This window comes from Rhinopithecus roxellana, chromosome 2 (genome assembly GCF_007565055.1).
Source record: "Rhinopithecus roxellana isolate Shanxi Qingling chromosome 2, ASM756505v1, whole genome shotgun sequence".
NCBI classification, from domain to species: domain Eukaryota; kingdom Metazoa; phylum Chordata; class Mammalia; order Primates; family Cercopithecidae; genus Rhinopithecus; species Rhinopithecus roxellana.
The window spans coordinates 108573347-108585933 of NC_044550.1; the positions used below are offsets into that span (position 1 = coordinate 108573347).

The 12587-nt window shown below is 39.0% G+C and overlaps 1 protein-coding gene across 1 annotated transcript in view; it reads right to left on the reverse strand.

Annotated features, from left to right (window-relative positions):
• Nucleotides 1–12587, reverse strand: part of SNX25 (sorting nexin 25) — a 143702-nt gene that overhangs the window by 105817 nt on the left and 25298 nt on the right. Inside the window, 1 exon segment of the mRNA XM_010377950.2 lies at nt 2253–2337. Coding sequence (XP_010376252.2) covers nt 2253–2337 — 85 coding nt within the window.

The following is a 12587-nucleotide window of genomic DNA, read 5'->3' on the forward strand; positions in this document are numbered from 1 at the left end:
GTAAACCCGGGAGGCGGAGCTTGCAGTGAGCTGAGATCCAGCCACTGCACTCCAGCCTGGGCGACAGAGCGAGACTCCGTCTCAAAAAAAAAAAAAAAAAGAAAAAGAAAACAAAAGGCAATTCACAAACTAGGAGATAAATTCTCTGTATCTATATCTAACAAAAGACATGAATCCAGATATTTTAAAAACTATAAATAAATTTAAGTTTAAAAAAGAAAGACTCGAATAGACACATCACAAATAAAAATCAGAAAATTGTCAATAACACATGAAAAGGTGTTTAATATCATAGTACAGATACATAATTTAAGGCCACAATAAGATACACCCATCAGAATGGCTAAAAGAGGAACAAAACAACAGCAAATGTTGGTGGTAATATGAAACAACCGGAACTCTCATAAATTGTTGGTGAGAGTCTAAAAAGATACAATCATTTTGGAATACTGTTTGGTAATTTATTATAAAGTTAAACATACAACTATCCTATGGCTCAGCAATTCTACTGCTAGATATTTATCCAAGAGAAATAAAAATGTATGTCCACTGAAATATTTGTTGATAGCAACTATTGACTAACTTTCCAAAACTTAGACATAACCCAAATGTCCAACAGGAGAAAGGATAAACATATTGTGATAGCTGGATCAGTGTAATGGAATACCACCCACCCAAAAGTAACAAAGAATAAACTGATACACACAATATGGATGAATCTCAAAAACATTATGCTGAGTGAAAGAAGCCAGGCATAAAAGAACACACACTGTATGGTTCCATTTCCATAAACTTTTAGAAGAGGCAAAATGAAGTGATACCAAGAAGCGTTGGTATTGATCAAAGGGGAGCATGAGGCAAATTTTCTAGAATGATGGAAATGTACTCTATTTTGAATGAGGTGGTTATACAGTTATGCACATTTATGAAAATTACTGAATTGTATAATTAAGATTTGTACATTTCAAAGTATGTAAATTTTACCTCAATAAAAGCAATTAAGAATAAATCCTGCACATTTTTTTTTGAGATGGGGTCTCATTGTGTTACCCAGACTGGAGTGCAGTGGTACAATCCAGGCTCACTGCAAATCTCTGCCTTTCGGGCTCAAGCAGTCCTCCCACTTCAGCCTCCCAAGTAGCTAGGACTGCAGGCATGTGCCAACATTCCTAGTTAATATTTATATTTTTTGTAGAGACAGAGTTTCACCATGTTACCAGGCTGGACTCCTGGGCTCAAGCAATTCACCCACCTCAGTCTCCCAAAATGCTAGGATTATGGGCATGAGCCACCACACCCAGCCAATCCTATACTCTAAAATCGTGATTATGAGATTATGAATAATAGCCAAATTTTAAATCCAGTAAGTTTTATATGTCATTGTACTTTAACTACTAATAGAAATATTTTTAAAAATTTAATTATGTCTCCAAAGGTCTAAAATTACATGAATCCACACAATTTCAAACTGTTTCTGTACTGATATAGCACTCTCATTTTCAGATTTTGATATGGTGATTTTTGTGAACTATGATGAGTAAAACTTATGTATGTACCTATCACTTATTCAGTTCTCTTAACGTCATGTCTAACACCATGTATTCACCTGAAAAACTCACGGCTTGTTTTCTGAAATTTAACTGAAACTGTCACTGTTTTTAGAAATTTGATATTTAAAATCTTTCTTAAACCTTAATTTGATCCTCAAAATATATTATCCTTTAAAATTTTAATATTTAAAAGCACACTGATTTATTTATTCCCACTTCCAGACATAGCCATATTTTACCTTCCACTACCCCGCTTCTGCCTTCTTCAATACAAGCTTCATTGCATGTTCATTCCTCTGAAAGACTACTATCACTTAGTTGGGTTTAACTGGTTTGTCTGTGAGTGAGCCTGAGTCTATTTATCCCCAACATGCTTTCTCTAGGTTATAGCTAGAAGAACAAAAAATTCCTAAAACCCATTTTAGAAAAGAGAGAAGAGATTTGTGCTTCATATGATGGAACTAGCTCAACATGGCTGGCTAGTTTCACATGATCTGGAAATTCCTACTCAACAAATGTGTAAATCCCTTACATGCAAACAAAACATGGATGTATTTAGTCACCAAATACAAACTCAAGAAGAAGAAATTCCTAATGCTACATGCAGACAAGAAGAATAAATTGGCTGAAGTTTATTATTTTCCTTTTAGAACATAATGAATTGCTTTACATGGTAATTACATACTCTCATTTAATCCTTACCTTCTTTCAGAGCTTTATCCATATTATGAGAAATTACTACCCTTCTAGACTGAGCTGATTCATGCCAGTTTCCATACATAGGACTCTGAAACGAAAGGAAAAAAATACAAAGCAGATTACTGAATGAATCAATCACATATAAAAACAAAATCAAAGGTAGGAAATGCCATCTAAACAAGCATTAAGATAAGGCTTAACGAATAATAGAAATTTTTCCACAAAAGTAAATAAATGCTTAAGGTTAAAATTTTTTGGAAAAAAAAATTAAGGAAGGATTTTCCCTACCAGATATCAAAACAGTATAGTGACTGTATAGGAATAAATAAATCAACACAATGGTAGAGAGTACACAAACCGATGTAGCTATATATGTGCAAATTAAGAACATAATTTTCTTTAAAAATGAAATTAATGATAAAAATCACACACTATTCAGTAAATGATGTTGGAATAATTTGATATTCACATGGGAATAAAAGGTTACGGTCTTACACTTTGCATATAAATAACTCCAAAAAGATTAAGCAGCTAAACATGTTTTAAACTAAAAAAGAATTAAGAGGAAATAAGGGAGCAGCTTTTTATAATCTTAGAATGGAAAAGGTTTCTCTAAAATAAAACACAAAATCCAAATGGTATGAAAGGGAAAATAAACGACAAATCTGACTACCTAAAATACAAAATTCTTGTTTCACAAAAGATGATGCAAACGAAATATAAATGATAGGCTAGGAGACAATATCTATAACATGTGTAACAAAGAAATATGATTACATACAGACTCCAAAAGTAAGAAAAATAACTCAAAAGAAAACCAAACAAAGAAGTTGAAAGGGAAATCATAAAAGATAAACAAATGACCAATAAATGTATGACAAAAAAATGCAATCCCCTTTTTTATTAGAGGAATGCAAATTAGAGCAACGAGACACCATCAGACTGCCAAAGCAAAGGAAAGGACTCACGTATCTAATGTTGACAAGGACACGGGAAATGGTTGTTTTCATATATTGTCGGGGGAAATATCTATTTCTACAAGCTTTTAAGAAGGCAACTGAGCCACATATATCAAAATTTTAAAGGACTTTTTTGAGTCTCACATGTTGCCCAGGCTGGAGTACAGTGGCGCTCATTGCAACCACTCAGCTCACTGCAACCTCCACCTCCCAGATTCAAGCACTTCTCCTTAGCCTCCAGAGTAGCTGGGACTTCGGGCGCACGACACCACACCCAGCTAATTTTTTATTTCTAGTAGAGATGGGTTTTCGCCATGTTGACCAGGCTGGTCTGGAACTCCTGACCTCATGTGATCACCTGCCTCGGCCTCCCAAAGTGCTGGGATTATAGGCGTGAGCCACTGCACCCAGCCTAAAGGACTTTCTATTCTGCATTGCCACTCCTAGGACTCCGTCCAACAGAAATGTGAAAAAGTATAAGGAATTTTACTGCTATATTAATTATAGGGGCAAAAAAATTGGAAGTAACGCAAGTTTTTATATATATGTCAATAGACAAAGAGTTAAATAAATTATGGTATACCATTAAAAAGATATATATATATATATATATATATATATATATATATATACCTTCATGGAAAGTTTTCTATTATGGGAAAATGTTTGCAAGCACAAATACTTTTAAAAGTGGTTTCCTCTAGGCCAGAGGTACAGAATTTTAAGTCTATGTGTGTATGTATAACAGCAAGTGATGTTAAAAGTAAATAAATAACTGTATAAAGATACTGCTTTGGGCTGGGTGCAGTGGCTCACACTTATAATCCTAGCACTTTGGGAGGCCGAGGCTGTCAGATCACTTGAGGTCAGGAGTTTGAGTCCAGCCTGGCCAACACAGTGAGACCTCGTCTCTACTAAAAATACAAAAATTAGCTGGGCCTGGTGGCGGGCACCTGTAATCCCAGCTACTCGGCAGGCTGAGGCATGAGAATAGCTTGAACCCAGGAGATGTACGCTGCAGTGAGGTGAGATCTCGCCACTGCACTCCAGCCCGAGTGAGAGAGCAAGACTCTGTCTGGGGAGAAAAAAAAAAAAAAAAAGAAAAGATACTGTTTGGCATTTTTTTTTCTTTTTTTTCTTAAAGGAGAGACTATAGAATTAAAACCCCACTATCTGTCTAGTGAGACTACATTAAAAAGATTTTTTTACTTGATCACACATCACAGTAATCAAAAGCATGTATAACATAATTGGGGTCTACTTATTGGTTTGGAAGAAAAAAAAGAAAAAAATTGCAGAACATTTTTTTTTTTTCAGGTGAGAAATATCACAAGTTCTTGACCAGCACTGCCACATGACTTGGAGATCTAAAAGGCTAATGCTACTGTCACCCTCATCCTACAAACCAGTGTGGAGAACCACTTTGTTCTCAAGCAGAGGCCAGACCAGCACAGATGCAATCAATCCCACAGCCCCAGGCCACCCAACTGAGAGTGGAGAATTTCCAGTCCTTGATTAGTCTCATGCTATCTACAATCAAGTGCCAAGGATGTCATCCCTGTTCGTGCTTGCTGTTATTAAAAACAAACACAAGTCTTCTGGTGACCTTATAAAAAAAGAGGAAAAAAAGGCATAGATTCAAGATTTCTTAGTGGAATTTTTTTTAAAACCGTAAGATGTACATGTTGCACCCAGGAAAGAAAAGACATTCCTTTATGCTCAAACTAACATATAGCATTCAACACTTTCCCAAGGAATTTTTTAAAAATCTTAACCATAATCACATATAGACAGACATTTAATGCATAAAAGAAAATCATGTGACCTTTTAAAACTATTTTCTAGTTTCTGGGTAGCTCTCTATGAAATTAAATACATGGTCTAGATTTTATTGAAATTTTAACATTTTTCATTTGGTTCACAGAAGAAAAAAAATGGAGGAAATGAGGAATTTTCAAGTTCTACTGCTTTTAAAACATCAGGCAGATATTTAAACAACTTACGAATTTTGGGGGTAATATTTAATTGAGTTAAACGCTTTCAGAGGTCTACACTGCTAAATAATTTTAATCACAACTTCTCAATGCTTTGGCAAATAGTTAAATGAACAATACTGATCGAATGACAAAACCAAAGCCAAAAAACTTTTTAAAGAAGTTCCTGGCTGGGTCCAGTGGCTCACGCCTATAACCCCAGCACTGTGGGAGGCAGAGGCGGATGGATCACTCGAGGTCAGGACTTTGAGGCCAGCCTGGCTAACATGGTGAAACCCCATCTCAAACTTAAAAAATTAGCCGGGCTTGGTGGCAGGCACCTGTAGTCACAGTTACTCAGGAGGCTGAGGAAGGAGGTCTGACTAAGCCCAGGAGATGAAGGCTGCAGTAACCCATGACTGTACCACTGTACTCCAGCCTGGGTAACATAGCAAGACACTGTCTCAAACAAACAAACAAACAAAAAAAGAGTTGTTCCTGAATTTGAGTTCTTAAAATTGGAAACAGCCTGTAAGGGCTGGGCATGAATATGACTGACATGCATATCTGAAGTACATTCTTTGGATATGTGTCTATCTTTATAACTTCCTTCAAAAATTTTTATTTTTTATTCTTATTTTTTATCTTCCTAGTTATGGATCTACTACCTCTTGCCATGTGCCTGTGTATTTCTTTTATCTCTCTACTTCATACTTACACGTAACATACAAACATGTTTGTCACTACTGACTACATCTGAATAAGACCTTTCGTCTATTTAATGATAAAACGGTGGTTTCTCTAAGAGCTAGGGGAAGGGGGGAATGGTGAGTTAATGTTTAAAGGGTCTAGAGTTTCAGTTTGGTGGGGGGGTTGTTTTTTGATAAGGTCTCACTCTGTCACCCAGGCTGGAGTGCAGTGGTGCAATCTTGTCTCACTGTAGCCTTGATCTCCTGGGCTCAAGCAATCCTTCCACCTCAGCCTTCTGAGTAGCCAGAACTACAAGTGTGTGTCGCTGTGTGTTTCGCTATGTTTTAAGTTTTTTGTAAAGGTGGGAGTTTCACCATGTTGCCCAGGTTGGTCATGAACTCCTGGCCTCAAGTGATCCTCCCATCTAGGCCTCCCAAAGTGCTGGGATTATAGGCATGAGTCACCGTGCCTAGCAGAGTTTCAGTTTTACAAGATGAAAACAGTTATGGAGATAGATGGTAGCAATGGTTGCACAACATTATAAATGTATTTAATATCAGTGAACTGTATACTCAAAAATGGTTTAGATAGCACATTTTATAAGTATTTTACCATAATAAAAATCAAATTGCAGGGGAGATGGGTTTATGAGAATAATTGTTTTCTATTTTAGCTCAATTTAAGCAAAACCCCTACCTATTATTCTTTCAATCTGATTTTCCAATCTGGTTCTGAAGTTCCCACACCCTACCCGCTAGGAGTCACCGGCTCCTACTAGAAAGACAACAGTTCTTTGTTCCTATCCCATCCCCATAGCCTGATGGAGAATCTGTAAGCTAGGAGAACAGGAAAGAGAAAAAACACCTAACGGGCCAAAAGTAACTGGGTTACTCTGTGCAGTGTTGTGATACATATCGGGTTTCATCCAGGGTTCCTAGCTCCTAACTCCCACAGCCAGTCTTTTGTTCCATGCTTTTGTTATAATGTTGGGTGTGTCTGGCCTCGAGGACTCTGACCTTTTTCTGCCCTCCTTCCACTCTCAGGGTCCCCTGCCTTCTGGCTGTGGGTCTTAAGACCCTCCCATCAGAGAGTCCCACCCTATACTCTAGAGGAAGGCAAGCTCCAGAGGAGGGCTCTGTGAGCTTCGGGACAGCCGAACATGTGAGGTTCCTGCAGGGTGGTGCCCAGGGAGGGCATGAAAGCTCCGCACCCTTCCCCCACACCTCACCATAGCATTTCCTCATCTGTATCCTTTGCAATATCTTTTACAAAAAAACAGTAAAAGTAAGTAAGCGTTTCCCTGAGTTCTGTGAGCTGTTGCAACAAATTAACTGAACCCCAAAGGGGGTCATGGGCACCTCAAATTGAAGCTGGTTGGTCAGAAGTTCCAGAGGCTCAGACTTACAGACTGATGTCGGGGGTGGGGGGTTGAGGGCTCTTGGGGACTGAGCCTCCCTTAACCTAAGGGCTCTGACACTGTCTCCAGGTAGACGGTGCTGGAACAATTACAGGGCACCCTGCTGGTGTCTGCTGCTTGGTGTGTGGGGAAAAAAAACCCCCACACATTTTGTCACAAAAATCTTCTATGTTTATGTGTGCTGTGGTACAAAAGTAGAGGAAAAACAGTTTTCTGTACACATTCTGCATGGAAATTCCTTTTTACGGATTTACTATTTACGAAGCCAGAATCTCCTCATGTCTGAATGAGTAGCCACTACATACTCTATTTCTTTCAGGTCAAAAGGGTAGAATCCACTAATGATTTTCCCCAAGATGAAATTTCAGAAAAAAAGAGAAAGAAGGTAATGAAAATTCAACAAATTTAAAACATGAATAAATTCCTGTGGCTCTGAGGATAACCAAGCAATAATTGTCTTCATTCTCCTAATTATAGGTTTGAAAGAAAAGCAACTTCACAAGGCAGATTCCCCCGAAGACTTGTTCTATTATGCTGGCATAGGCCTCAGGTAAAGACAACCTCTTCCTGACAATCATCTTCCTAAAATGCCTGTTTTAGGAAAGATGAAAGAAAACACATGTTCAAAATACACTGTCACAAAGGATAAGTGACAATCTTCAGTATCCCGGTCCAGAAATTAGGACTGGGTACTCTACTCTTACTTTAAGTTTTCAGTATCCATATCACAATATTAACTCATAAAAGCTCTTGGTGAACCAGACCACTGTCCTGTAAAATATACACCTTATTTTCTATTTAAATAAGTAAAGTGAACAACACACACACAAAAAAAATAAAAAAATAAAGAAAGCAAAAGATAAAAAAGATTTAAAAAACAACAACAAAAATAAAGTTTGTCTTCATTTTAAGATTTAAACCTATTTGAAAACAACGTATCAAGATCATTTTTAATTACCCAGTGAGTTTTTCTGGAGACAGAGAACATTTTAAGAACATTTTTAGAGTATTTTTCTAAAGACAGAGCAAAACGTGAAAGCTTTTCTTTTTTTTCCTTTTGAGACGGAGTCTTGCTCTGTCAACCACGCTGGAGTGCAGTGGTGTGTTCTAGGCTCACTGCAACCTCCGCGACCTGGATTCAAGCAATTCTCCTGCCTCAGCCTCCCAAGTAGCTGGGACTACAGGCACCCGCCACCACGCCCAACTAATTTTTGTATTTTTAGCAGAGATGGAGTTTCACCATGTTAGCCAGGATGGTCTCGATCTCCTGACCTTGTGATCCGTCCGCCTCGGCCTCCCAAAGTGCTGGGATTACAGGCGGGAGCCACTGCACTTGGCCGACGAAACCTTTTCTTTAATATATGTGACAATGCACATACGTTTTATCAATAAACCCTTTTCTGAATATATGTCAGCTTTCTGTTTACTCCAGAGTACCAGCCATAATGTGCTCAAACTCTTTGTGTCAAGGCTACAGAAACCCTCTTATGAGGAAACAACATCCAGAGACAAGCCAGGCAAAGAAACCTGAGTACTCAGACACCAGGAGCAACTGAACAACCAGGAACTCCCTGGAATCCAGCCAATATACACACCTCATTGTCCGCTGTTTTTAAGTAGGACACTGCTCACTGGCAGAAGAGCCAACCTGTAACTCGCAATTTTTTTTCATGCCTATTACCTGGTCTTCTCAAGTAAACAAGTGCTCTCGCCTCTACTACATACACATTTAAAAGTTTAATGTATTTTTGGTGCTATTTTGTAAAGGGAAACAGTTGTACAGAGTTCAAGGAGTGACAAGTGTAATATCCTATAAAGCTACTGAAATGGTTCACCTTATAAAAGCAAACACAATCTCCCCAAAAATCATCATTAACCACGTGGAGCCGTCACATGGCTGAGTCTCTCCAAGTATACTCAGCATCTGACAATCTACAGCGATCTCATGACTGATCTCCTTCTTCAACTATGATTTTCTCAAAACCAGGACCTCTTTCAAAACAATGATATTCTGCCTCAGCCTCAAAGACTAATTTATTCCAAACCAAAGAAATGAAGAAAATAGGCATATCCCTCCTCAGAAGGATGAGAAGGGACTAAGAAACTCAAAAGGTCACCTACACCTAATATGACTAAGATACTGACAAAAGATCGTCACATGAGCCATAGCGTCACTCCCCACCTGGAAGTCAAGCAGCCATGTTAAGAGGAAGAACACAGGCTCCCACAGCAGACGGGCTCCACTCTGCATTTACTAATGTGGGTCCTTGACCCAGCCACTCTCCTCTCTAGCTTGCTTTTTATGTGGGCTAATATGCCTCAAGATGATCAAATAAATAATACCAGGGAGCTAAAAAAAGATGATAGGAGCCTGAAAAGAACTCTAAATGTGTAAAGGGGACTGCAACAACTGTGTTGCTAGGTGCTCTACATTTTTTTTTTTCTTTTTTGAGACGGAGTCTCTCTCTGTAGCCCAGGCTGGAGTGCAGTGGCACGATCTCGGCTCACTGTGACCTCCACCTCCTGAGTTCAAGTGATTCTCCTGCCTCAGCCTCCTGAGTAGATGGGACTACAGGTACGTGCCACTATGCCCAGCTGATTTTTGTATTTATAGTACAGACGGGGTTTCTCCTTATTGGCCAGGCTGCTCTTGAACTCCTCACCTCAGGTGATCCATCCACCTTGGCCTCCCAAAGTGCTGGGAGTACAGGCAAGAGCCACCACATCCGGCCTAATTTTTTTTTTCCAACAACAAAAAAAATGAAAGTTATGAATTTTGGATGATATCTTCAACTAATTCAATGTTATTACAAACTCTGCAGGCTGCCACTGTTTGGGCTAAAACTTGGAGCCATGTTCAAGCCGTGGGCATCTAGTCTGTAATGGCTGCTCTCACAAAGCTCTTAGCAGAGCATCCACCAGACAGTATCACAAATACAACTCAAAATGTTACCAACTTTCAACAAATCCAAAGTTGGTTGATCGATGGGTTTTCTAAAGGCACAGGAATGGCAGAAATAAAAGCAAGGAGGGGTTGAAAAGTTAAGCAACCAGTAAGACACAGTATAACAAAGCACATAATTCTTGAAGTATTTTTTGCCTTTGAGGATATGCTTTACAGAGAAGAAAGTGCACATTCCTTGGAGATGTTTTGCTATGATGTAAAGCATTTAAATATCCAAACAAAACCTGGTTTGACAGTTTCCCGAGTTGTGGTTTTATTATGCTGAACCATAAACTAAAGAATATCTTACTTTCCTTATCAAAAAAACCCAGAAAATTGTTAACATGATAGTGAGAGGTTATCATTTAGGGAGACTGTATTAATAGAAAATAGTGGATTTGTGTCTCTTTTTTCCCCTCTTAATCAAGCACAATTTCTACTTTAGATATAGGAAGGAGCAGCTATTCTTTAAAATTCAACCTACAAGTTTTCTCATATTACTGTTTTTCTGAATTTCAAAGATGCTATAATTTCTTTTTAAACTGTTATTTCCAATTACATAAACAGCAGAGATACATTCTCTGTTATAGATGTAAGGAATTAAACTGACTCATAATGATCCAGATAATCACTAATACCATTTTGGTATATTTCCTTCTTCTCAGTGATTCCAACACTTACTTGGGCAAGTTACTTTTCCATAGCTCACTTTCCTCATATGTAAGATAGAGATAACAATAGTACCTACCTCACAAAATTGATATGAGCGTTAACACACACCAAGTACTATAACAATGTCTGGGCCGGGCGCGGTGGCTCAACCCTGTAATCCCAGCACTTTGGGAGGCCGAGACGGGCGGATCACGAGGTCAGGAGATCGAGACCATCCTGGCTAACATGGTGAAACCCCGTCTCTACTAAAAAATACAAAAAACTAGCCGGGCGAGGTGGCGGGCGTCTGTAGTCCCAGCTACTCGGGAGGCTGAGACAGGAGAATGACGTAAACCCGGGAGGCGGAGCTTGCAGTGAGCTGAGATCCGGCCACTGCACTCCAGCCTGGGCAACAGAGCGAGACTCTGCCTCAAAAAAAAAATAAAAAATAAAAAATAAAAAATAAAAAAAAACAATGTCTGACCACCATAAATTATTGGTAACTTTGTCATTTGTACACTTTTTAAAAGAAATTGGGATCATGGTGTATATATACAACTTTGTATCTGGCTTTTTACACTCAGTACTTTATCATGAATATCTTTTATAATAATAAAAGACTCAGACAATGTTTTGAATAGCTTATACCATAATTTATTCTTTTACTCTAGTTTGTCTCCACCTTTTTTTTTCTATTTCAAACAAAAAATATTGCCACTGTTATGCTACTGGTACCACCAAAAATGTTCTAAAACATACTAAAAGCACCTATAAAATATATAGCTAGATTTGGACTCTGACTTAATTCAAAAGATTAAATGCCTCAAGAATTTTCTTTTGTTTCACAGGGGACTCTTTTTTTCCTTCCAGTCAGGGTCTCTCTGTTGCCCAGGCTGAATGGAGTACAGTGGCACAGTCATGGCTCACTACAGCCTCAAACTCCTGGCTACTATGCGGGATCGGTCAGGGTGGTGGAAAAAGTTATAAAAAGTTATAGGGAAAGACGCAAACCTTCTTGGAAGGCCAGGAGGTTTTGCAAAGCTGAAGGCAGCTAATTCTCTTACCCTGAGGCAGAAGGTGAGAAGTAGATGCAAGGGAATGGAGGGGAGTTTATCTAGATAAGTTTATTTACTTATGTTGTCCGGAAACTGATCTTAGATCGTCCGCACACAAGACTGCTCCCTGCAAGGGGGGACAACAATGTTAATTACCCACAGATTGTGTTGGCTCCAGGCCTTTGTCATTAAATCTGTACTGAATATATACAAGCAGCTCTGGCTTATCAGGACTGCACGGTCTCTTCAGCCCCTAGTGCCAGCAGTACCCTAGCCACACTTACATGAAATACCTGCATCTGCATATTCATTTCATCTGTTGCTCGGCCAGGGTCCGCAGGACAGACTCAGCAAGGCTCAAGCAATCCTCCCACCTCAACCTCCCAAAGAGCTGTGACTACAGGCGTGTACACCAATCCCAGCTAATTTTTTTTTTTTTGTAGACATAGGGGTCTCACTATGTTGCCCAGGCTGGTCTTGAACTCGTGTCCTCAAGCAATCCTCCCACCTTGACTTCACAAAATGTTGGGATTATAGTTGTGAGCCACTGCAACTGGCCAAAAGGGGAGTCTTCTATCAGCTGAGAAGAAACTGAAGGAACAAAGGAGAGAATGGGGTGGGGGGTGAGGTACTCTGAGCTTTTCTGGCC